We start from the raw sequence: 25125 nt of genomic DNA on the forward strand, positions 1-25125 counted from the left end.
TCAACCTGAGTCACGAGAAAGCTGCCCACACACTACAGGAAGTTCACAGCCATCATCAGCTGCGCCGTCACGCTGTCTTCATGATCACAGCCAGAGGTGTCGCTGACAGTGGCTTTGGAGTGACATCATGCTCGGCCTTGCTCTTCATTATGTTAAAGATGACAGCTGTCAATTCTTTTGCATCAGATCAACTGGACGCCTCCACCAAGCTTTTCCTGATGTACAATGGCCCAGGGCCAGAACAAAGAATATAATATAACAAACCTACTGTCATCCTCGTGAGATAAGCCGCTACATCCTTACATTTGTCCTCTAGCCATCCCTGCATAGCCATTTTGCACTTCCTGTCGATCTCATTTTTGAGACGTTTGTATTCGTTTTTGCCTGCTTCATTTACTGCATTTTTGTATTTTCTCATTTCATCAGTTAAATTCAGTATCTCTTATGTTATCTGAGGATTTCTACAAGCCCTCATCTTTTTACCTACTTGATTCTCTGCTGCCTTCACTACTTCATCCCTCAAAGCTACCCATTCTTCTTCTACAGTTTTTCTTTACCCCATTCCTGTCAGTTGTTCCCTTATGCTCTCCCTGAAACTCTGTACAACCTCTGGTTCTTTCAGTTTATCCAGGTCCCATATCCTTAAATTCCCACCTTTTTGCAGTTTCTTCGGTTTTAATCTACAGTTCATAACCAATAGATTGTGGTAAGAGTCCACATCTGCCCCTGGAAATGTCTTACAATTTAAAATCTAGTTCCTAAATATAATCTATCTGAAACTTTCTAGTATCTTCAGGGTTCTTCCATGTATACAACCTTCTTTCATGATTCCTGAACCAAGTGTTAGCTATGATTAAGTTATGCTCTGTGCAAAATTCTACAAGGTGGCTTCCTCTTTCATTCCTTTCCTCCAATCCACATTCACCTACTATGTTTCCTTCTCTCCCTTTTCCTACTGACGAATTCTCGTCACCCATGACTATTAAATTTTCGTCTCCCTTCACTACCTGAATAATTTCATTTATCTCGTCATACATTTCATCTATTTCTTCATCATCTGCAGAGCTAGTTGGCATATAAACTTGTACTACTGTAGTAGACGCGGGCTTCGTGTCTATCTTGGCCACAATAATGCGTTCACTATGCTGTTTGTAGTAGCTTACCCGCACTCCTATTTTTTTGTTCATTATTAAACCTACTCCTGCATTACCCCTATTTGATCTTGTATTTATAACCCTGTTTTCACCTGAACAAAAGTCTTGTTCCTCCTGCCACGAACTTCACTAATTCCCACTATATCTAACTTTAACCTATCCATTTCCCTTTTTAAATTTTCTAACCTACCTGCCCAGTTAAGGAATCTGACATTTCATGCTCCGATCCATAGAACGCCAGTTTTGTTTCTCCCGATAATGACGTCCTCTTGAGTAGTCCCCGCCCAGAGATCCGAATGTGGGACTATTTTACCTCTGGAATACTTTACCCAAGAGGATGCCATCATCATTTAATCATAAAGTAAAGTTGCATGCCCTCGGGAAAAATTACGGCTGTAGTTTCCCCTTGCTTTCAGCCATTCGCAGTACCACAACAGCAAGGTCGTTTTGGTTAGTGTTACAAGGCCAGATCAGTCAATCATCCGGACTGTTGCCCCTTCAACTACTGAAAAGGCTGATGCCCCTCTTCAGGAACCACACGTTTGTCTGGCGTCTCAACAGATACCCCTCCATTGAGGTTGCACCTACAGTATGGCTATCTGTATTGTTGAGGCATGGAAGAATCCCCACCAACGGCAAGGTCCATGGTTCAAGGGGGGATTGAAGAGTTATGAGGCAAAATTTAACATTCATAGTTAGTTGTTGCATTAGAAATGTGTGAATTAGGGGTTGCGTTTTTTTACCCATGAACTTATGATTATATTTATTGTTTCAACATGACATTGCTGAGAAAACAACTTACATTTGTCTTATCACTGAAGTGCACTACTCACTAGTAGTGTTGTATGAACAAGCACTGAAGCAAAAATATGTGAATAAATAACTGTGCACCATAATGTAACGAAATTACATTAAAAAATTTACAAAAATCTATTCAGTTCAACTCAAAGCCACAGCCAAAATATATTATTATCTGTGAACAAAGAAAGACACCAAAAGTAACAATTAGATCAACATTATTTAAATAGCTAAAACTTACTGTAATACATGAGATAGCAGCCAGTATTACATTGCAAGAACAAAAACAATAAAATGTAAATGTTATTCATGTTTTATTAAATAAAAATTACTACTAAATGTGATGATCAAACATAAGCTGATGGAAAAAATTATAACACCTAAAAAAATTAATGTAGGCTATTGAAATTTCAGGAATACATATATGTAGGTAGCATATTTATTAATATTGCAAGATCACAGGTTAATGTAAGTGCAACAAAATCCATTGCAGATATGAAATGCTAGTACATTAATAACCACCATAACCGCCTAAATGTTGAATGCAAGCAAGCAAACATGCACACATTGTGTTGTACAGGTGTCAGTTGCCAGTCTCTGGGATGGAGTTCTATACCTGTTGCACTTGGTCGATCAATACAGGGTTGGTTATTACTATTGTACGAGACACTGGAGTTGTCGTCCAATAATGTCCCATATGTGATCGACTGGAGACAGATCTGCTGATTGTGCACACCAACGCAACATGTCAACACACTGTAGGGCACATTGGATTGCAACAGCGCTATGTGAGCGAGCGTTATCCTGTTGGAAGACACTCCTTGAAACGCTATACATGAATGGGAGCATAACAAATCAACTCAACAGACTGACGTACAGATTTGCAGTTATGTGGTGTGTGATAACGATGAGAGCGCTCTTGCTGTCATACGAAAACAATCCCTTGGCCATAACTCCAGCTGTAGGTCCTGTGTGTCTAACAAGCAGACAGGTTGGTTGCAGGCCCTCAACTGGCCACCTTCTAACCAACACAAAGCTAACACTGGCACCAAGACAGAAGCAGCTCTCAGCGGAAAACACAAGAGACCTGCACCCTGATCTCCGATGAGCTATCGCTGCCACCGCTGAAGTCGCAAATGGTGGTGATCTGGGGTCAGTGAAACGCATGCTACAGGGCAGCTGACTCGAAGCTGTCACTGAAGTAGCCGATTTGTAACTGTTCGTTGTGTCAATGTGGTGCTAAATGGTGCTCGTATTTCTACTGCAGATGCAGTACGATAGCCCAGAGCCGTACGCCAAACATGATCGCCTTTTCTCTCATTAGTGCCACATGGCAATATGGAGCCCAGTCTACTTATGACCATACATTCCCATGACCACCAATATCACCAATCATGTACAGTGGCAAAATCCCTGCCAAGTCTTTCAGCAATATCACAGAAGGAACATCCAGCTTCTCATAGCGCTGTCACATGACGTTGTTCAAACTCAGTGATGTATTGGTAACGATGTCTTTGTCGCTTTAAAAGCATTCTTGACTAAAATCAGCTCACGACGTCCAGCCTCAAAGGTAAGTTGCAATCAAGACCATTACACCGTGTACTTAAAATAAATCTGATATGGATTTTCGTAGTGGTGCTACTAACGCCACTCTTATGTGACTGGCGCGAAAGGTGGATAGACATCATCTTTCAGATGAGGAAACAAGCCTACCAACTTTCATTTATGTTGTACAACTCTTTCTTGGTGTCGCGATTTTTTTCAGTCAGTGTACTATGATACTCTAACAAAAACAAAAAAAATTGTAATAACATATTGAGACGTTTACCTCAATACATACAGAATATACACAGAACTAATCCACCACGGAAAATATAGTGATTCTCTTGTACATGTCCTGTAAGCAGAAAATACATCTCATATATTTCTTGGCTGCACAGAAAACCGTTCAGAGAACTAGGTCTATATAATACATAAGTGATCCCCATAAATAAAAGATTGTAAACACGCCCACTGATATCATAACATAAGCTAATCACGGCCAAACAACCTATAAAACCAATACAAACTTACATGCTCATGGGTTAGGCTTGTCAGTGATATGTGCTCTCACACAGTGAGATAACCAGACTTCCACACACTGACATTATAAAAAGAGACAGTACAAAGTGACTGCAGGTGCAGATGTCAGTTCATACATGATATGTCCCCTTTATGCAAAGATTCTGACTTGTCAATACTGCCTTCATGCACATACAGAACACCACAATTAAAATGTCATGTGATGGTCAATGTACTAGGCCGAGTGCACAATGGCTAGCATCTCATGGGAAAGCTGTAACCTAGTAACCCTGCTATCATCATATCTAAGATGTCGTGAAAAAGCACCATCGCCAACACACTAAAACTGCCCATTAACAAAAGATGCACTATTATTATATATAGCAACACTAGCAGTAAACCAATTGCACCACTAACAGAAGTGATAAAAAGTAAGTGGAAATACCTCCTACAATGCCAATAATAGAATCTGATACCAATTAAGATCACTGCTACAATGGCAATATCAACTGAAATTGCAACTAACAACCACATACTAGGAATCAATGTATGAATAAGAACATATTAAGAAACGAGAACCTCCAGCAAGGAAGCCTATAAGCAACAAATTCATAATATAGGAACTAATCAACCGTCCTGAGGTGAACGAGTTCAAACCCACTGTAATACCTACTAAACTTATTTAATTCACTATGAGCAAATCACTCGAATTATACATCATTAACACAGCTTAAAAAGCCAGTGGCTTTCTCTTGTCCATATCATTACACATCAACATATATGAGTCCCTTAGTGGGAGCTCCAGAAAAAAAAGTCGTGGCGGAAGTAAATGGAAAGTATATAACAATATAAATATAAACGCAAAACACTGAGATTCTTTACCTTTTACAGAAAATAAGGTTTGTCTACTGGGATACACTACCTCAAAAATGTTATATATAGATACGAATCATTCCATAAAACCTTAACGCAGTTTGTTAACATCACTCTCTGGACGCTTGATTTTACATTTCATGATTACAATTTCTTCCAAGATGTTAGTGTTCGGCCTATAGGGCACTTGTGCTAGATATCTGAATCTTCGCTAACAACCTGTAATTTCTGTTTATTAAGTGGAAGTAAACGACTGACAGGATTATTCATTTCATCGTGCTCCCTACATCTGATATGGAAGCTTCACTCATTTAGCCTGCGCATCTCGTTCTTCATGATCTATAAACCACTGCCCATTTTCCTTGGATATTAAATACGCAGTTATTACATTTAAGTCTCTCAGCCACCGACCCACCTTATCTGAAACTGGTCGACGTTAATATACTTTGCAGTATCTCTTCTTCTTATCGTCCACATTCTACTTAAGGAGGACACTACCCTCTGATCCCTTTTTCGTACCCCCTCTTTCTTGTTAACCATCTCCCAAGGATAATCTTTCACGTGGGCCATATGTCTAATGGTATCTAGTTCTCTCCTTGTCTCTCTATTGCTCAACGGAATTTCCTGCACCCTATAGAGGATTGCTCTAAAGGCAACATGTTTAAGGTACGTGGGATGTCCAGAAGAACTTGGTGTCAAATTATATGTTGTGGTGGTCATATCACAAATACTGAACAGAATTTTTCTTTCATTCACAGAGACGTTTAAATCCAAATAGGATGGCTTATCTACCTATGATAATACGACAGTAAATTCAATATAAGGCTTTTGGCTATTAACCACCATACACATTTCATCTACCTGATCATTATTACCATAAAAATCGCAATCGTTAGTATACACCTTGTAGCCCACTGTCTTGTCCTTGAACGTGGCTGGGCATTAAGGAATCTTTGTTCAAAATGGGCCATGTGAGGCAGTGGCTGTGGGGGAGCCCTCGGGCAACCCCATGTTTCATTCGTAAGTTTGTTCCCCTAATTCGAAATAGGACTACCAATTATAATTTCGTAAGATCAGCAAAGTTCGCAGTCGTCTTGAAAAGTAGTGCCTCCAAATTTTTTATTCTGTCCTCAATATCGGTTGAGATTTTATGTCATGCATAGCACTTGGTGAATCTTCCGGCTCTTCTGACACAAGCTGCGACCCTCTGCTACTAGAGGGTTCCTAATTGTAGCGTGTAGCATGACAGCATGCAACACAACTATGTCAATGTATGAAGATCCCTAAGAAACAGGAAGTACGAATTCCAAGAGTTTGCCCACACATGGAGCATCCTCACATGGAGCATTCTCTTCTTCAGCATTACACTGCCAGACCACACACGAGGGCTGAGGCATCTGGAATAATCCGACGCCTGGAGCTCACACTAGTTCTCTCTTTCACAATGGGGTGTGATAATATTTTAATTTTTTAAAAATTTCGTTCTTTATACAGCCAAACTGTATTTCACTGCAGAGCCATGCTTAGGCAGGGATTGCTGGTTTGGTACCACTTACCACTGGATATGGTCACCAGCTCACACTTTGGGCCGGCCGCGGTGGCCGTGCGGTTCTGGCACTGCAGTCCGGAACCGCGGGACTGCTACGGTCGCAGGTTCGAATCCTGCGTCGGGCATGGGTGTGTGTGATGTCCTTAGGTTAGTTAGGTTTAAGTAGTTCTAAGTTCTAGGGGACTTATGACCTGAGATGTTGAGTCCCATAGTGCTCAGAGCCATTTGAACCATATGAACCATCACACTTTGGTCATGTTCATACCATTCTGACAGCGAGAATGGTGTCAAGGCGATACCTAGGTGAAGCGTTGCTGCCTAGGGAACTCTTTTAGAAAACCTTCCAGCAACAAATCAGAGAACTGCAAATGGTAATGTGGGGTCTGACCTGACTCGCTCTTGGCAGCTAGCATCCGACTGGATCGTCCATCCCTCTCTTGAACAATAGGCCCTGTTTGTCGCCTCCCAAGCGCCACTTGTATCCGGTAGACGTTGATTTCAGAAATAAAAATCAGACAGTTGTTTTGAACCACAATCCACTTGTCATTTTTGAAAAATTTTCATGGACTCCCAGACGCCCACATCCTAAAATTGCCTTGCCCTCACCAATTCCTGTACGCAGAAGTCATCTGCAGGATTCGAATACACTGTGCATTTCGACATACTGATATTTTGTTTTGCCGATGGATGCCACGTCTCTGTTATCGAGTTTGTTGCAGGTCGTTAGCGCATAGTAACAAAACAGCGTCCTATACACGTGATGAGATCGGCCAGGCTACGCTGTGAATCGTTTTCCCACTTTTTCTTGTCATTCAGATGTGTCCACATATGCCGCGCTCCGTGAACACTCGCGTGGACCGCTACTCCCGAACGTTCCGGCCACAGAGGCACATCCTCTACGCCGCACTGCCACCACATCGTTGTGGGAGGCAGCCCCTCCCGAGCCTCCGCCTCCGTCGCTATTCTTTCATTCAGCGAGAGTTCCAGCGAGCACCGTGGGTCGGTGCCACATTTTAGGGGGTCCTGGTCGTCGTCCCTGCTGTCGACTTGCCGTTACTGACGTCGATGCCGTCGCCGGCGCACCTTTCCCTGACGAGAAATTAAAGTAAGTCCCGCTAGCCATGCTTACACTTTGTCGCCGCTTCTCAGCGAACTGCCTTCGTTGTAAATCGTTGTAGGTAGGACCTAATTTTCATTCGAATGTTGTGACATCATTCTTGTCAAAGTTACGTGGTTTTCAAGTAACTGTTTTTCCTTCTGGATGGATTCGTGTTCAAGAGCGACCAAAGTAGCAGCTGCTGGGAATGGCAACACGGACCCTTTCCATACGCCAGCTGAACATATCAATATACTTACCTGTCAGAATTTAGTGTTACAGGAATAATGTGAAGAACTGGCGCGAAGGGATGAAACTGAGCACAGAGCCTGTCGGACAGCTGCAAGTTTTTGAGGAACACCTACAGCATCTGTAGCAACCATTGCAAGCAGCTCCCCTGCAGTCTCTTTTACGCCTACATTTTCGGGAAAGCAGAATGGAAGTGTTACTACTTTCTTATAGAATATTCACGATCTGTGGCATCTTTGGACTTAGCCGAATGGAGTTTTGCTGAACATACTGAGGTTAAAGTTGTCAGATGACAGACGTAAGTACGTTGAATGTGTTTTTGCATTATAAGATGCAATAAAATTTGAAGCAATTCAGTTCAATTCAATTTAGTTCATTCCTACGAATTTTAGATCTGTTTTCTGGAAACTCTAAACAGGTCGTACATATTCGTTAATAATGGTGACACACAATGTTTCATATTATATATGTAGTAGTAAATCATGTTAACAGCAACCACTTGTAATATTAACGTAGAATTGAAACAGAACATTTGGAAAATAAGAATTAATTTTAAAAAAACGAAAATAAGGGGAATTAACTCAAGATCCAAGCGAATAACTTCTGTCTTAAGAACCTCAGGTTTTCCAACTAACTACAGCTACACCTACTTCTGAACCTGTCGTTGCTGCACTATTCTACATCACCCAGATTGGTATGTGCATGACTTAGCAATTCTCATGTCAATGCATACCCGTGTGGGTGGTCTCTTAATTGCATGTGTATGTGCCTATTATTATCTATAACTGAAAAAATGCTTTTTGTGAACTGTTGACATTATTTTGATACTCAGAGCGTCCACTTGATCATGTAGACTGAACGTTAAGCAGTTGCCTTTTGGATATCTGATGTCCTATCATAAGGATTTCACACTTAAAATTTCGGTATCTTTCAATTATTTGCAGATTGCAATCTCTCTCTACCTGAAAAAGGGGACATCTGAGGACGACATGATCACCACAATCCTCCTCTCCACGTTCACAGATTCGTGTGTTACTACATCCCACAAGGTGCAGATTTTTGGGATATGGACCGTGCCCTCGACCTCGTGCACCATACCTAGTTGTGCAATTTGAATATGTTCCCGATGCTTGACTATATGTGTTACACACTCCTTGTAGTGCTCCTAACATCCCAATCAGACAGCTATTCATCTAACTTCGAGGCTCATAAAAGTCTTTTATCAATGATATGCATACCTGTGATCTCATACACATGATCATATTGCTCACATCCTAACCGAAACAGCACTTCCCTATAACAAACCACGATATCCATCAGACATATCCTGATTATCACGAATAAACCCTCTATAGGTGTAGTACGAAAGGCACAGTGAGCTCCACTGAATTTGTCACAGTATTGTTTTGTTGCTCCCTAGTCTAAGATGATGAGTCAAGATACTGGTAGTGACGTCCATAATGGTGTTGAAGTTAACTTCGTGATATAACCATACTACATGAAATGGTAATTTATAGTCAGTAGTCCCAGCACAGGCAATATTATGCATAATTTTTGCCGCTTTCTGAGTAACAGATTTTTAGTGTTCTAGATAGTTTCTTTTCTCGACTAGAAGAAAGCCTAAATATCTACTAGCAGTTCTGCATTTTTCAGGTATTCCATCAAGCCTCACGGAAAGATTCCTACTAAGAGAAAGCCTTCCCTTCAGAAGTATGTACGTGGTTCTATGAACAGCATTAGTCAGTTTGTTGCTCTTGCACCGACGCTGCATCTGAGGAAGAACATCGCTCGCCTTTGCCTTAAGTCTCGCCATGGAATCTGCAGACACACCTACTAGGATGTCACAGATGTAACTGGGTTCAATACTAAGATCTCAAACCAGTGGACTACTTACAGAACTTTGAGGTTAGCCCTTGGCAATATTTTTAATTACCTTTCTCTGAAGCCCTGGCATACGATTTAGCAGAGCACTACTCCAACAAATGAGAAGTCAGCTACTACAGAGACCATTTATCCACTTTAAGGCACAAGTAGAATGAAGATTTTGAAGTGTTTGCTGATCAGATATGAGCTGTGTCAGGTGGCACATATGTGTTAGGGTGGGGCGCCACATGTAATGACGTGTTAATTGAGGTAGCTAGAGCCAGAACAATTGACGTCTTCATATGTGGAATAAATCTGCAGATATATAGAGAACCAAAGGTGGCCTCACCTACTTCACTACATGAAGCAGTAAGACTGATACTTTTTTGCAAGGTGACTGCAAGGTTCGTCCCTACTCTGTCGCAAAGCAATAAGCTGCGCTACGTTTTTGTAAATGGTACGCATTCCAAACACTGGTATGCAAGTACTGCCTGCCCAAAAGATCAGAGACTGAATCTTCAATAGTTGAATTCTCCACGTGATAGTAGAAAAAAGTGTGAGTACACGTTGGGGAAATGGTCAGGGATCAGGCCTCACCACCCATCCTCCACGCAATGTGAGCAATGTATCCAGCCCAAGACAGAAGTGTAAATGAGGTGGCAAACAGTTTTAAAGGCCAATATCAGAGGAAGAGCTGCCAAAGTGTCAGTAGACACAGGAACTCATATTAAAGCATTATTTGTTTCTCTTAATAATAAGAGTACACTTAAATCGTGCACATTAGTGGATTAAGAGCAGAAGTAATACTGCCCACAGGAATATGTTCTGTAAACCTGCAGATGCATGGTAAGAACTATGGTTTTGTTATGAAACTTGGGAGAAGAAGCAGAAGGGATTTCAGTGTCATTCTAGAGAAGGATTTCCTACACTGGCACTGAGTGGTGGAAGATTATGGGACGCATATTATTCGATTCAGTGTGGCAGCTATTTCTGTGGAACTCGCGACCCTCAATCGCTAGGAATTTGTGGAATGAGGCCTCTTCCACAACCTCCAACAGAACTACATACATGGGCATTTGGAATTTACACAACTGGTAACAATCAGCGCCTGGCACAGGACAGACTTCACGATCCAAATACTGCCTAGATTGGACTTTCTCGTTGGTACACTCAGTCTAAACAACGTTCTATACAGGTCGTAGATTCATGTGAGAAGTAGTGTAAATAAAATAGAGAGACTGGTAAAGAAGTTTTGTGCTCCAGTATTTATTGATGATTTTCGGTAAGGTGATATAGACATTACACGTGGAACAATACTTGCTAGTGCTCAGGAAGTTGTTGAGGAATAATTTCAGTGAGAAAATAAGTTAAAGCGTAAGAGCAAAAAGCAGCTGACAGAAGGAGAATTTGCACGGTAGCGCCCTTACTTGAAAATCAGGCCTATGAGAAGTTAGCACATTTGCCAGTGTCAGTGTAGTCTTTTGCACTCGATATTAAAGGAATATGCTTGGCTGTTCGAGGAACAGAAGTATATGTCAGTCACTGACATTGTACAACACGGAATTCAAACTTAAGATATTAGGCCACTTGCTTAGAAACGGGACAGGTTCGGAACCGGACAGATTCCTATTTTATCTACAATCTGTTGTTCAGGATGTTACACAACAACTGCTAGTTGCAGGGATAGATCAATCCTCTGCGAACTCCTGCTAGGTTCCTATCGTTGTGGTACCCAAAAAGGCAATCAGTAGAGAGAAAGCCTATCGCCTATGCATTAACGTACAATCAGTAAACAAGGTAACTACCACTGATACCTACCCTCTACCCCATATCGACGAAACATTACACAGACTGGGAAACTGTAGGTATTTTACTACCTTTCATATGTATTCTAATTAGCACCAAATTCCGATTGCACCAGAATACCTAAAAACCGCATTTGTGGTTCCATGAAGGTTGTATGAGTTTTTGCACATGCCTTTCAGCCTTACAAATGCGCCTGTCACTTTCCAAAGATACGCTGACTTGTTACTAAGATGATTGAAGCCTACAACGTCTTTAGTGTATTTGGATGATATCATATTTTCAAGGAGTACTGAGGAACATTTGGTGAGATTCAGGTACGTTTTACCAAGGTTACAGCTTACACATTTGAATTTAAAATTGTTTTTTCTGCACAATCAAAGGTTAAGTACCTGGGACATATTATCAGTTCAGATGAGGTTAAGACAAATCCACAGCTATCCAAAGCAGTTGAGACTCTTCCAGGCCCACTAATGTTAAGGAGATGCAACTTTTCTTGGCCTCACTAATTATTATGATCTTTGGTAAAGGATTGTGCTATGACACTCAAACGATTAACTAAGTTGTTAAAGCAAGTTGCAGTGCTTTAGCGGACAGAAGGAATTGAATAGGCTATGAGGAAACTTAAATATGATTTGACAGGTACACATTATTAATATACTGATTCTGAAAAGCCTTTTATCCTTTGAACAGACACCTCGAATATCCTATAAGTGCTGTTCTTTGTCAGGAATAATTGCTAGCACTTAAATTCGGAGACAACTATTTTAGATGTTATTTCTACAGAAGAAAATCACTGTGGTCTCTGATTATACTGCTCTTTTGTAGAGGCTCAGTTTAAAGGACCCCAGTAGTCATTTGATTCGTTGGGCATTAAAACCATCAAAAAAGGATTATGACGTATGCCACAAACCAAGCTGTTCACACCTGAGTACTGATGCATTGAGCCATAAGGTCAAAATGATTCAGACTGACAATGTTTTAATAGAAGCATTGAGAGATGTACAGTGTCACTGGTACAATTCTCTTCCACATTTTGTCGCAGTTGATCATATTCCATGACACATAAATCCCCCTGAGCAACAGAGTCATAATTGCAGAAAGAGTTGCAAGCATGTATAATAGCTCAGTATCATGGCACTTTGCAGGCATGTCATAATGGACAAAAACCATGAATGCCAGAATAGACACACGGCATTGAACGGAAGATAGACGGACTAATGTTCAGAAGTACATCCAAAACTACTTGCTTGTTGTCAGAGGTCAGTCCCACCAGGAACTTAATTTGCCTTGCAAACACTTCTAGACGCTTCAGACGTTGCAAACCCGTTTCAGAATGTTGCCTTAGACAATGTCAGGCCGTTCCCACAGACCACACAAAATAATAAACATATCCCATCTATCACAGATTTTTTCTTAGATATGTAATTCTAGTACAAGTTGCAGATATGACTACAGGAACAGCAACAAGTGCCTTTGTTAATAGTTAAGTTTTATCATTCGGACGTCCTGATAATATTTTGACTGAATGGAAGACTAATTTCATATTCACCCTGTTTTTACAAGTGTACAAATTACTACGAAACAAAAAAAACAGAGAAACACTCCTTTTCATCCAAAAGGTAATAGCCACCGCCAATGTGTTCATCAAACAACAGTTCGGCTGTTGTCTTACTACATAAACCACTCAATGACTGGGACAGGTAGGTTGCCTATGTAACTTCTGCGTAAAATAGTCATATACATGCATCAACTAGGCATACATCCTACGAGGAAGTATATGGACGGCCTATGAGCTCCCCATCTTAATATGATAAACTCCAGTCTGTCGTGGATCTGGCAGAAGTTGTCACCTCAAGGCTATCCGGAAGGAGATCAAGCAAAATAAATATAAGCAACCGAGAAAACAAAATGAACGAGGTAACAAAGTGGCTGTGCTTTCTCTGTATAAACCTGGGGACCTACTTTTGATTCGTAAGCCCATGATTAAGAAAGGGAAGACTAAGAAATTCATGCCTCAATACGAAACCCCTTCTTCGATCATAAGAGTAACTTCTGTTAATGCAGACCATACAGTGGTAGTACATTCTGTCTGGTTACAACTGTATCATGATAAAGCTCTGCCACCCTCTGTAGTGTCACTTAGTCCAGCTCAAAATACACTCCTGGAAATGGAAAAAAGAACACATTGACACCGGTGTGTCAGACCCACCATACTTGCTCCGGACACTGCGAGAGGGCTGTACAAGCAATGATCACACGCACGGCACAGCGGACACACCAGGAACCGCGGTGTTGGCCGTCGAATGGCGCTAGCTGCGCAGCATTTGTTCACCGCCGCCGTCGGTGTCAGCCAGTTTGCCGTGGCATACGGAGCTCCATCGCAGTCTTTAACACTGGTAGCATGCCGCGACAGCGTGGACGTGAACCGTATGTGCAGTTGACGGACTTTGAGCGAGGGCGTATAGTGGGCATGCGGGAGGCCGGGTGGACGTACCGCCGAATTGCTCAACACGTGGGGCGTGAGGTCTCCACAGTACATCGATGTTGTCGCCAGTGGTCGGCGGAAGGTGCACGTGCCCGTCGACCTGGGACCGGACCGCAGCGACGCACGGATGCACGCCAAGACCGTAGGATCCTACGCAGTGCCGTAGGGAACCGCACCGCCACTTCCCAGCAAATTAGGGACACTGTTGCTCCTGGGGTATCGGCGAGGACCATTCGCAACCGTCTCCATGAAGCTGGGCTACGGTCCCGCACACAGTTAGGCCGTCTTCCGCTCACGCCCCAACATCGTGCAGCCCGCCTCCAGTGGTGTCGCGACAGGCGTGAATGGAGGGACGAATGGAGACGTGTCGTCTTCAGCGATGAGAGTCGCTTCTGCCTTGGTGCCAATGATGGTCGTATGCGTGTTTGGCGCCGTGCAGGTGAGCGCCACAATCAGGACTGCATACGACTGAGGCACACAGGGCCAACACCCGGCATCATGGTGTGGGGAGCGATCTCCTACACTGGCCGTACACCACTGGTGATCGTCGAGGGGACACTGAATAGTGCACGGTACATCCAAACCGTCATCGAACCCATCGTTCTACCATTCCTAGACCGGCAAGGGAACTTGCTGTTCCAACAGGACAATGCACGTCCGCATGTATCCCGTGCCACCCAACGTGCTCTAGAAGGTGTAAGTCAACTACCCTGGCCAGCAAGATCTCCGGATCTGTCCCCCATTGAGCATGTTTGGGACTGGATGAAGCGTCGTCTCACGCGGTCTGCACGTCCAGCACGAACGCTGGTCCAACTGAGGCGCCAGGTGGAAATGGCATGGCAAGCCGTTCCACAGGACTACATCCAGCATCTCTACGATCGTCTCCATGGGAGAATAGCAGCCTGCATTGCTGCGAAAGGTGGATATACACTGTACTAGTGCCGACATTGTGCATGCTCTGTTGCCTGTGTCTATGTGCCTGTGGTTCTGTCAGTGTGATCATGTGATGTATCTGACCCCAGGAATGTGTCAATAAAGTTTCCCCTTCCTGGGACAATGAATTCACGATGTTCTTATTTCAATTTCCAGGAGTGTAGTTTATGCAGAAATGCAGGAAAAAAAGGACAAGTTGCTGTCAGCATATACTCAGTATGCCTTGAGGTCATGGGACTGAGGTATTATTTGTTTGAACGAGTTTCATGTGACATTTTATTCTGTATAGGAGTGATTTCACTGTGGGAAGAAATGTATTTTATTGATGCAGTTGTGAGTAATAGTTCTGTCGTTCAGTCAGTCATTTTGACTGACTAGTGCAGACGAATTGTGCTAGAATGTGAACCAGTCTCCAGTTGAGGCTAGTTTGCCATCTCTCTTTTGCAGTTTCTTTTTTTTTTTTTTTTTTACGCAAGAATTGCTTTCTAAAGTAGGAGTGTGCCTTGCTGTATTCTAAGCTACTTTATATTAATAGCAAAATAACGAGAGCAATGATAACGTAAAAGATTAAAGTGTGACGGGAAGTAATTGCTTATACAGTGGACAAGAGTTTAGAGAGATCAGTTGTTTTACAATTATAATGTACCACTAAAAGAGAATGTGAGAGGCTGCTATTCATCATCATCAGGAGGTTACTATGTTACTCTGTAAAGCTTTAGAAGTTCCTTTAAGTGAGAAACGCACTGTGGTGATACATGAAATGACTGTTACTTTTGCGTTATGTGCACTAAAGATTTTATATCATGTGAAATGGACTTTTTACGAACGCATTTACACTAGTGAAAGCGAGGTTTAATCAGTACTACATTGCTATAAGATGAGAATGACAGTTTTAAAGTAGAAGAATGTTTTTCTTAACCAGCTCATAAGCAGCGTTGAAGTGAAATAGAAAACTGGAAACGTTAAAAACAAAGTGTCTTTCCAGTAACTGCTATTAATTGAATGGTTTCTTTACAGCAATACATATTTTTCTTTTGCCGAGTTTTGTACGAAAAACACAAACTCCATATTTTCACTTATTATCAGATGTCATGCTATTTCCACTTCACTATCAAAATTTACTTTAGGATTCATAGGTCTCTTGTCCACAATAGGCAAATAAAGTACTTAATTAAATACATGAAGAGACAAGAGATAGGTGCATTCATTTATATAACAGTTAAGAATCGAATTTGGAACAATCAGAGGACCTCTACAGGGTGGTGCATTGATAGTGACCAGGCCAAATATCTCACGAAATAAACGTCAAACGAAAACACTACAAAGAACTAAACTCGTCTAGCTTGATGGGGGAAACCAGATGGCACTATGGTTGGCCCGCTAGTTGGCGCTGCCATAGGTCAAAAGGATATCAACAGCGTTTTTTTAAAATAGGAACTCCCATTTTTTATTACATATTCGTGTAGTACGTAAGGAAATATGAATGTTTTAGTTGGACCACTTATTTCGCTTTGTGACAGATGACGCTGCAATAGTCACAAACGTATAAGTACGTGGTATCACATAACATTCTGCCAGTGCGGACGGTATTTGCTTCGTGATACATTACCCGTGTTAAAATGGATCGTTTACCAATTGCGGAAAAGGTCGACATCTTGTTGATGTACAGCTATTGTGATCAAAATGCCAAACGGGCGTGTGCTATGTATGCTGCTCGGTATCCTGGACGACATCATCCAAGTGTCCGGACCGTTCGCCGGATAGTTACGTTATTTAAGGAAACAGGAAGTGTTCATCCACATATGAAACGACAACCACGACCTGCAACAAATGACGATGCCCACGTAGGTGTTTCAGCTGTTGTCACGGCTAATCCGCACATCAGTAGCAGACAAATTGCGCGAGAATCTGGAATCTCAAAAACGTCGGTGTTGAGAATGCTACATCAACATCGATTGCACCCTAACAATATTTCTATGCGCCAGGAATTGCATGGCGACGACTTTGAACGTCGTATACAGTCCTGCCACTGGGAACAACAGAAATTACGGGGTAATGACAGATTTTTTGCACGGGTTCTATTTAGCGACGAAGCGTCATGCACCAACAGTGGTAACGTAAACCGGCATAATATGCACTATTGGGCAACGGAAAATCCACGATGTCTGCGTCAAGTGGAACATCAGCGACCTTGGCGGGTTAATGCATGGTGCAGAACTATGGGAGGAAGAATAATTGGCCCCCATATAATCGATGGCAATTTAAATGGTGCAATGTATGCTGATTTCCTACGTAATGTTCTACTGATGTTACTACAAAATGTTTCACTGCATGACAGAATGGCAATGTACTTCCAACATGATGGATGTCCGGCTCATAGATCGCATGCGGTTGAAGCAGTATTGAATAGCATATTTCATTACAGGTGGATTGGTCGTCAAAACCACACCAAAGCCCGCACGTTCACCGGACCTGACGTCCCCGGATTTCTTTCTCTGGGGAAAGTTGAAGGATATTTGCTATCGTGATCCACCGACAATGCCTGACAACAAGCGTCAGCGCACTGACGATGCATGTGCAAACATTACAGAAGGCGAACTACTCGCTGTTGAGAGGAATGTCGTTACACGTATTGCCAAATGCGCTGAGGTTGACGGACATCATTTTGAGCATTTATTAATGTGGTATTTACAGGTAATCACGCTGTAACAGCATGCGTTCTCAGAAATGATAAGTTCACAAAGGTACATGTATCACATTGGAACAACCGAAATAAAATGTTCAAACGTACCTACGTTCTGTATTTTAATTTAAAAAACCTACCTGTTACCAACTGTTCATCTAAATTTGCGAGCCATATGTTTGTGACTATTAGAGCGCCATCTATCACAAAGCGAAAAAAGTTTTCCAACTAAAACATTCATATTTCTTTACGTACTACATAAATATGTAATAAAAAATGGGAGTCCCTATTTTAAAAAAACGCAGTTGGTATCCGTTTCACCTATGGCAGCGCCATCTAGCGGGCCAATCATAGCGCCATCTGGTTTGCCCCTTCAGGCTAGACAAGTTTCGTTCTTTGTAGTTTTTTCGTTTGACGCTTATTTAGTGAGATATTTGGCCCAGTCACGATCAATGGACCACCCTGTATATCAAGTGTTTGGAATTAACACTAAAGACTAATTTATGGAATGAGTAACCTACATAGATCATGTACTTGACACACTCGCTTAAAATCTGGAAACCACAGCTATTTTAAATTACCCAAGAGGCTCGTAGTACACACTGGTGGGAAGTTAAAATGTATTAAACAGTATTATCTGGAGGTTGTGTTAGCCTTTTGTAAACAAAGAATAACACACACTGCAAAATTTTACTAGTAGTCAGGCAAACGCATGCATATAGTGTAGCATACGTTACTGTTTGGCAGCACCTTTGCACGTCAGATGATCTATATTCTTTGTATGTAAAGGATAAAATGGTTCAAATGGCTCTGAGCACTATGTGACTTAACTTCTGAGGTCATCAGTCCCCTAGAACTTAGAACTACTTAAACCTAACTAACCTAAGGACATCACACACATCCATGCCCGAGGTAGGTTTCGAACCTGCGACCGTAGCGGTCGCGTGGTTCCACACTGCAGCGCCTAGAACCGCTCGGCCACTCCGGCCGGCTAAATCCTGGTCTTCGTAATTTGTGGTGGAATGTATCGTACCTCATGTGGACTGATCTGGTGAAACAAGCGATTTATGGTTATGAGTTTTGTCATATGCCATTATAGAAACTGTATTACGCCTTTAAAAACTACACTTTCCTCGTTTCTCCACCTACTTTACAATAGACTTCAGACGTGAAATTCTGAACATCATCACAGGTAAGTCCATTGTCAGAAGACACTACTACGTGTTGAGAACACAGATCCAGCATGACATAAACACAGGGTATCAATAGTAGGTCAGGAGAACGAAAGCATAGATAAGTTGAATTATATAGTGCTTCTGAATAAGAAATACTTAGGGTTTTGCAAAGAAGGGTAGATGCATTGATTGTTGTAATTACACAGTGATGGATTAACTGTTCTTGTCACTGCGACAGTTACTGTGAAATCATGCCATTCATAAATGTTCATTTGCATTTAACTTTAAATATTTCCATGAGTACCTCTTTTTATGCTTTGGTTACTTTTTTCTGTATTTTGTTTACTGTATTTTATGTGTGATAGAAATGACGTCATTATAGTCACTGTGCTCTGAGACTTGACAAAAACAGTGAGATCGTTTGTTGTACTAATATGTGGTAGATTACCTTTCTTTAAGCTTTAACACATATTTCATTTGAAATACTCTGATCGTCAGTGTGCATCGTTCTTATACAACAATGATTTTATTTTTTCCTTTTGTGGGTAAGCCAGTGACTGTGATTTAATATCCTTCTGGGAAAACTTACTTATTACGTGCACTGCAGTGACGCATGTTATCTTTCCATCCACTTTTGGTATCATGCGTGTACTCTGGCCAAGTAATACAGTACTATTTCTTAATTGTAGTTGCGCTTTTACTGCATCTACCAGTATTCAGATGTGTACGCATAATTAAAACGAGTTATTCCCACAAGACCTGATGGGAGTTACCTGTATTAGAAATGGTAAATATCCAAGTGGACATAATTTTGATACAACCCCACAGATATGAATAAAGGTATGTATGGATCCATGGTTGTACCATTTTGCTGTTAGACAATCCTATGGTGCTTGCACGTGATAATGAAGATTATGCTAGCCTTTTTTTAACCTGGCTATCTGCTAAAAATGCATGTAGAGTCACTGATTCTCATTCTCAGTAAACAAGGAGGAGTAGGGACAACCTCTCAATGACATGGTTTCTTACACTATTGCTAATGTGTGACGAACAGTCACCCTGTACTGCTGGAGAAATTCTGTAGTCACATATCATTGCAGTTAGTTTCTTAACCCTTCCCTGTTACTCCTGTCCCTACTATCATGTCCCTCTATCTGTTCTGTTCTTCTTCTTCCGTTAAGAAGGGACTAGTCTGAGCACATCTTGACCGTGTGACTCTCATAGTACGATAGTTCCAGTTCTATTTCACTATTCCAGCTAATACTATGAGTTATCGCTGCTGCCTTGTTGCAGTGTCTGCTTTAACTATTTTCCAAAGACTTATTGCACGGTATGTGCCGTCTCTCAATTGGTTAGTTAACCAAGGAGCCAGTGTTATTTTCTAGAGGAATGATTTGGCACATCAGTTGCCAAACGGTAAGTGTTTTATCAGTGACAGGAATATAGCTAAGTACTTCATCTAGGTCCCCAATAAGCCTACCTATTATTTATCCACATCATCTTGGCTCATATATCTTACCAATGGGAATATCACCACTCCATTCATGCGTTTCACAAATTAGATGTATGGCTTGTTAATTATGGACTTACCACTCCATAAGAGAACTATCTGGAACCTTGATCATTCTTTTAAGATATTCATATGGTATGTTTCAATTGGACAAAGGTGATTCCAGAAAGTTTAGAACTGCTTCCAATGTGCATCATAGTCTGAAAGTAATAGCACTGCTCTCTCTTACACTGTCTTTCTTTACAACAACTTACATTTAACATAAGGATGTAAGACCATTAAACAATGATATAGTGTGAGAAATGTGATATGCCTTGTTCGATGTACAGCCCTCCTGTTTATTCCATATCATTAACTGCTCAACAATTTATGTGTGAAAGGAACCAATGAGACTCGCTAGACAGGCAGTTAGTGTCTTTCAACATCTACCCCATGCAAATGAGACAGGAGGATGTTGCTTGGCCTTCTGGTTCCTCCAGGGGCGTCCTAACACGGTGTGGTTAGCCATCACAGACTCTGGTCTGGTCTCACCACTTACTTATGATTTGTCTTTGTACTATGGTCCTTTCTACCATCATTCATCTTGCTGTCACACAAAAACATGAGTGCCCCACTTGCACACTGAAAACTACAGTACCTCACTTATGGTTGTAGTGGCTCCACTCACACACAACACAAACACCTATGAAACACAACATTCGCTCTTGGACCCTAACAAAGTGTTCCCTGAAAGGGTAACTATCTCTAATTCATACACTATCATGTTATTTTGACTCATCATGTTTCACCTACCACTGACACTGCTTTTAATACTATGTGTACACAGTCAATAATGTTCCACATTGTTTCCAGTATTAACACTGATCTACCCTTGAGTATCTATCCCTTTAGTATATTTTTAAAATAATACTGGAGCCTCCATTTGATGCTTATGAACACTTGTGCTACATTACTCGTCGTCATTGAGCAAAAGGGGACCTCAGAGATTATCTACATATTCCACTGCATGAAATGTATCATTCAGCAGTACACAATCACATTTATCAAGCAGTTCCTGGCACCACACCAATTTCAGCCTTGCTCACTCCTTCAAGAGGAAATATGAATAATGATGTCTTTTCCCAATGTGGCCGCCACCAATGTTATCAGTTATGCTCATACTCTAATTAAATACTCACTAAACCACAATTTTGTGCATTTGTCCCTCCAGTGATGTGTTTTACCTACCAGTTAGGCTCTGCTATTTTGATGACATGAGTGCAAACACATCTGATGACCATCATTCCGTGTATGGAAGGATTTAGAATGCTTCAAGCAATCTGTTCAACTGCTCTGTGCTTGCCCATCTGTCACTAAGCATGAGAGCAGTGACTCTGTATATGCATACATTACTGATACTGGTTACATTTGTGACTCATGTCCACTAATACGTACCACATTATGCATTCACATGTAGTACACTATAAACACGTATACAGTTGGACACACCCCAGTGTCTTACATACCTACAAAGATAATGTACTACTTGCCAGCATTGCATCACTGAGAAAAACTATGAATGCTTTGCCTCTTTTAACTCATTTACTTACCACGTGTATCTATAGGCGTTTCTGCCCATTTCACATTCCTTTACTACCTTTAGCTTTGACATATTTTTATAGGACCAGAATAAAATTCTATGGCTTTATGACACTAATCTTGTATGGCAGCAGCACACTCACTTCGATTCCTACTACTCATAAGTTCATTACACCTTGATAGGCTGATGAGATGACGAAAAACGACTGATTCATCTAGCAACAAGCTCCTGCCCTTCCTATTACTTCCCTTTATGATTAAATGTAAGTTGCAGTAATTGTAGTGCATGATGTCACCTCTTTTCCTGTTAATTTATTTGTTTCTCACTTCATACTGTCATGTTCTGCCATCTGTTTATTATCACCTAATTTAATTAGGACTGGCTTGGACCAGTTAGGTCACCCAACAGTCACAAGACTACAATCCTTTTCAAAAATTGACTACTGTGAACACCTGTTTTCAGTCCATTACATAGGCTACCCTGCATGGTGCACAACATGCTGGTTTGCTTGAGACATCACGTGCATGGACAGTTGATCATGATTCCCTACCTAGTTCACCTCCCAACCTTATTACACCATCTGTTATATTTTAATACATTATAATTATAATTGTAACCAATACCAGCAACTTTAATTTCGTTACAGACAATTGAAGCTGGTTTGGCCATTTTCCTATCAGGTTAGCCCTCTACTCTTTCCCATAGCTCACCAAGGGAGGTATCACTACTGGGTAGGTCTACTGGCTCCTATTTTGACATCCTTGTCCTAAATCTAACATCTCCATATTCATGCCAGTTTACATAATGGACACTTCCAAAATGTGGTTTCATTCTCATTAGATTTTCAGAAAAGTGAGGATAGAAACTCACATTCGATTTAACAACAAAGTATATAATTAGTACAGCTACAGTAAACCATACACATTAGCCAACTGTTGACCAAATTCTGCAATATGCTAGGCTATAACGTCTTATGTCCCTTCTAAAAGGATGCCAAAAGCAACTGGCTGTGAATTCAGTCCTCTCAACATTCAGCCCTACTCAACATAAATCATCACTATTTTTTCGAAAGAATACCGAACTTTTAAACTTGTGCAAAATTTCAAGACAACTAGCACCTGTGAACAAGCTATAAATACTGCTGATCAATCATCTTGACTGTGAAGCCATCGAACATTTGTACCCTGTTGAAATTGCCTCCACATGAGTGCTAACTTTTGCAGCATGCAAGCAGAAATGACCAGACAATGGGTACTACCATCTCTGTCTTTTCATACTGATTTAATTCTCCTTCACTACATTATAGACACTGTTCATCCTGTGAACAACCAGTCACAGTACCACTCCGCCATGCTATGCGAGTTTGGTTTAATGGAAGTGCAGCTGTGCTGAAAACAAATTTGGTATCCCTGATCAGACTGACGCTGATCGCTGTGACAAAGCTCCCCAGCGAGCTTCATTCTTTGTTACGCAGTATCATGAAATCCTAGTATGCTTGCATGTATGGCTCACTCACAATGAAGACCTTTCAGCTACCAACTGACAACCCCATAATATAGTCACTGTGCTAATACTGCAATATTAGGGACTTAAAAACGCGCTCCAGCGTGACTTAATAACCATTCGCAGGGAACTGTGCAAACTCACAACACCCAAGCAACAGTTTAATGTTCAAACCCTGCTCACTACCATTCAGCCATGACTGCAAGAGAGACTCAGCCCTAACTTAGTGCCAGCTGAAACCTTCCAGCAAACCATAACTAATAATTCATTTCATGCATCAGTACACATGCAAATGATCTACTCCACGTAGGGATCAACCTTGCTGTATTATTGCACTAATGCTATTGTACAACTGTCATGATCTACAGAGGTGTTAAATGTGCAGATATCCCTGCCCATGACTTGCACCAGTTGCAAATTTGAATGTTATCACCTTTTCTTTACTTGTCGCCTGTGTAGCTACTTATGAACGCCATGTTTGGCAAATGGACGTCCTGTTTGCTTGCAAGTGTTATTCATCAGACTGTCATGTAGTTCGAGTTTCAACTGTGCATTTATAATAATTATTATAAGAGGCCTAACTTATTACTCTGAGCCAGTGTCATGAATTGTGAAATTGCATTGCTTTTAGAGGGTCCTAAATAATTCCGTTGCTCTAGCACAGTTGTTGCAATCCACAAATCTTTATTTATGCCCATTGGGAACAGATTACCGTATTTGGTCGCACAGTCAACTATAGCAGCAGTTCTCTGCTGTAACCATACATTTACACTTCTGACTTATCGAGTTTCTCTAACAGTAGACTTTTATTTAACGTTCTTACTATGATGTGTCACACCCACCATTAGCTTATCTGCTCATTTAACTTACAAACACAACAGCTTTAAACTTTTTCTGCTAATTTGCCTGAAACACCTTTTGTGACGGCACCTAACTGACAGCCTGTCCAAACTACCAAACAAATCAGACTCGCTTTCTGCAAACCACTGACAAATACTAGCTTGGGAAAATTGCAAGTTACCACTGACCACAGCAATGCACACTTCACTGAGTGGAGTAAGCTGGAATACCTACATTCAGTGATGGCCCTGGTGTCATCTCTCTTGCAGTCACTGTAGTTGTCCTCATAATTGTTATATGGATCATATGTAATCAAGGATATTGTGAAGTATTCAGATCACCAAAACCAGTGGTGCACAGGCAGCAGCTGTTGGGTAATTTTATACTTAAGTGGATTTTGGATCCTGGCACAATTCAGTCACAACTCTCGTTTACGACTAAGCATTAGGAGAAGGGATGCTAATATGTATTAGTTTGTTTCCATTGCATAATTTTGTCATTTTTCTTACTCTGTAACATGGGAGAGTTACATTCCACTCAGTTAAGGACCAAACCAATGAGGTAGGATTTAACAATCAGTATCAATTGAGTATATGAAATAAGATTTAATAAAACAATGATAGTGCTACAGTTGTCTTAATGAGATTAGCTTATTATGGATATATAATCAGTTTGTAATGTATCCTTCAATAACTTTGTAATTTTAATTTTTATACTACAAACTGCAGAGATTATAGAAAACTTATGAATCTTATCAATATTATTTAGCTAAACCTCCTTTTGTATTGAAATACCCAGCCCGCCTTTGCTGCTGCACCCCTTCGATGCTGTGTTACAGTCTTTCATGATCTTCACAACTGGTAACAACAAATGGTGGCCCCAATGCTGTCATTCCTGACCACAATACTATATCACTGTCCACGGGAATCACCATTGCAGCAGCCTAGCCACTGCACAGCTGATGCATC

At 41.2% G+C, this 25125-nt stretch overlaps 1 protein-coding gene across 1 annotated transcript in view; it reads right to left on the bottom strand.

The window, feature by feature from the left end:
• Nucleotides 1–2031: 2031 nt before the first annotated feature.
• LOC126212857 (zinc finger protein 91-like) overlaps nucleotides 2032–25125 on the bottom strand; it is a 152756-nt gene continuing 129662 nt past the window's right edge. The window contains exon 7 of the mRNA XM_049940301.1: nucleotides 2032–2127. Coding sequence (XP_049796258.1) covers nucleotides 2099–2127 — 29 coding nt within the window. The 3' untranslated portion in view covers nucleotides 2032–2098. The remainder of the gene's footprint in view (nucleotides 2128–25125) is intronic.

The sequence above is a fragment of the Schistocerca nitens genome, chromosome 11 (assembly GCF_023898315.1).
Source record: "Schistocerca nitens isolate TAMUIC-IGC-003100 chromosome 11, iqSchNite1.1, whole genome shotgun sequence".
NCBI lineage: Eukaryota > Metazoa > Arthropoda > Insecta > Orthoptera > Acrididae > Schistocerca > Schistocerca nitens.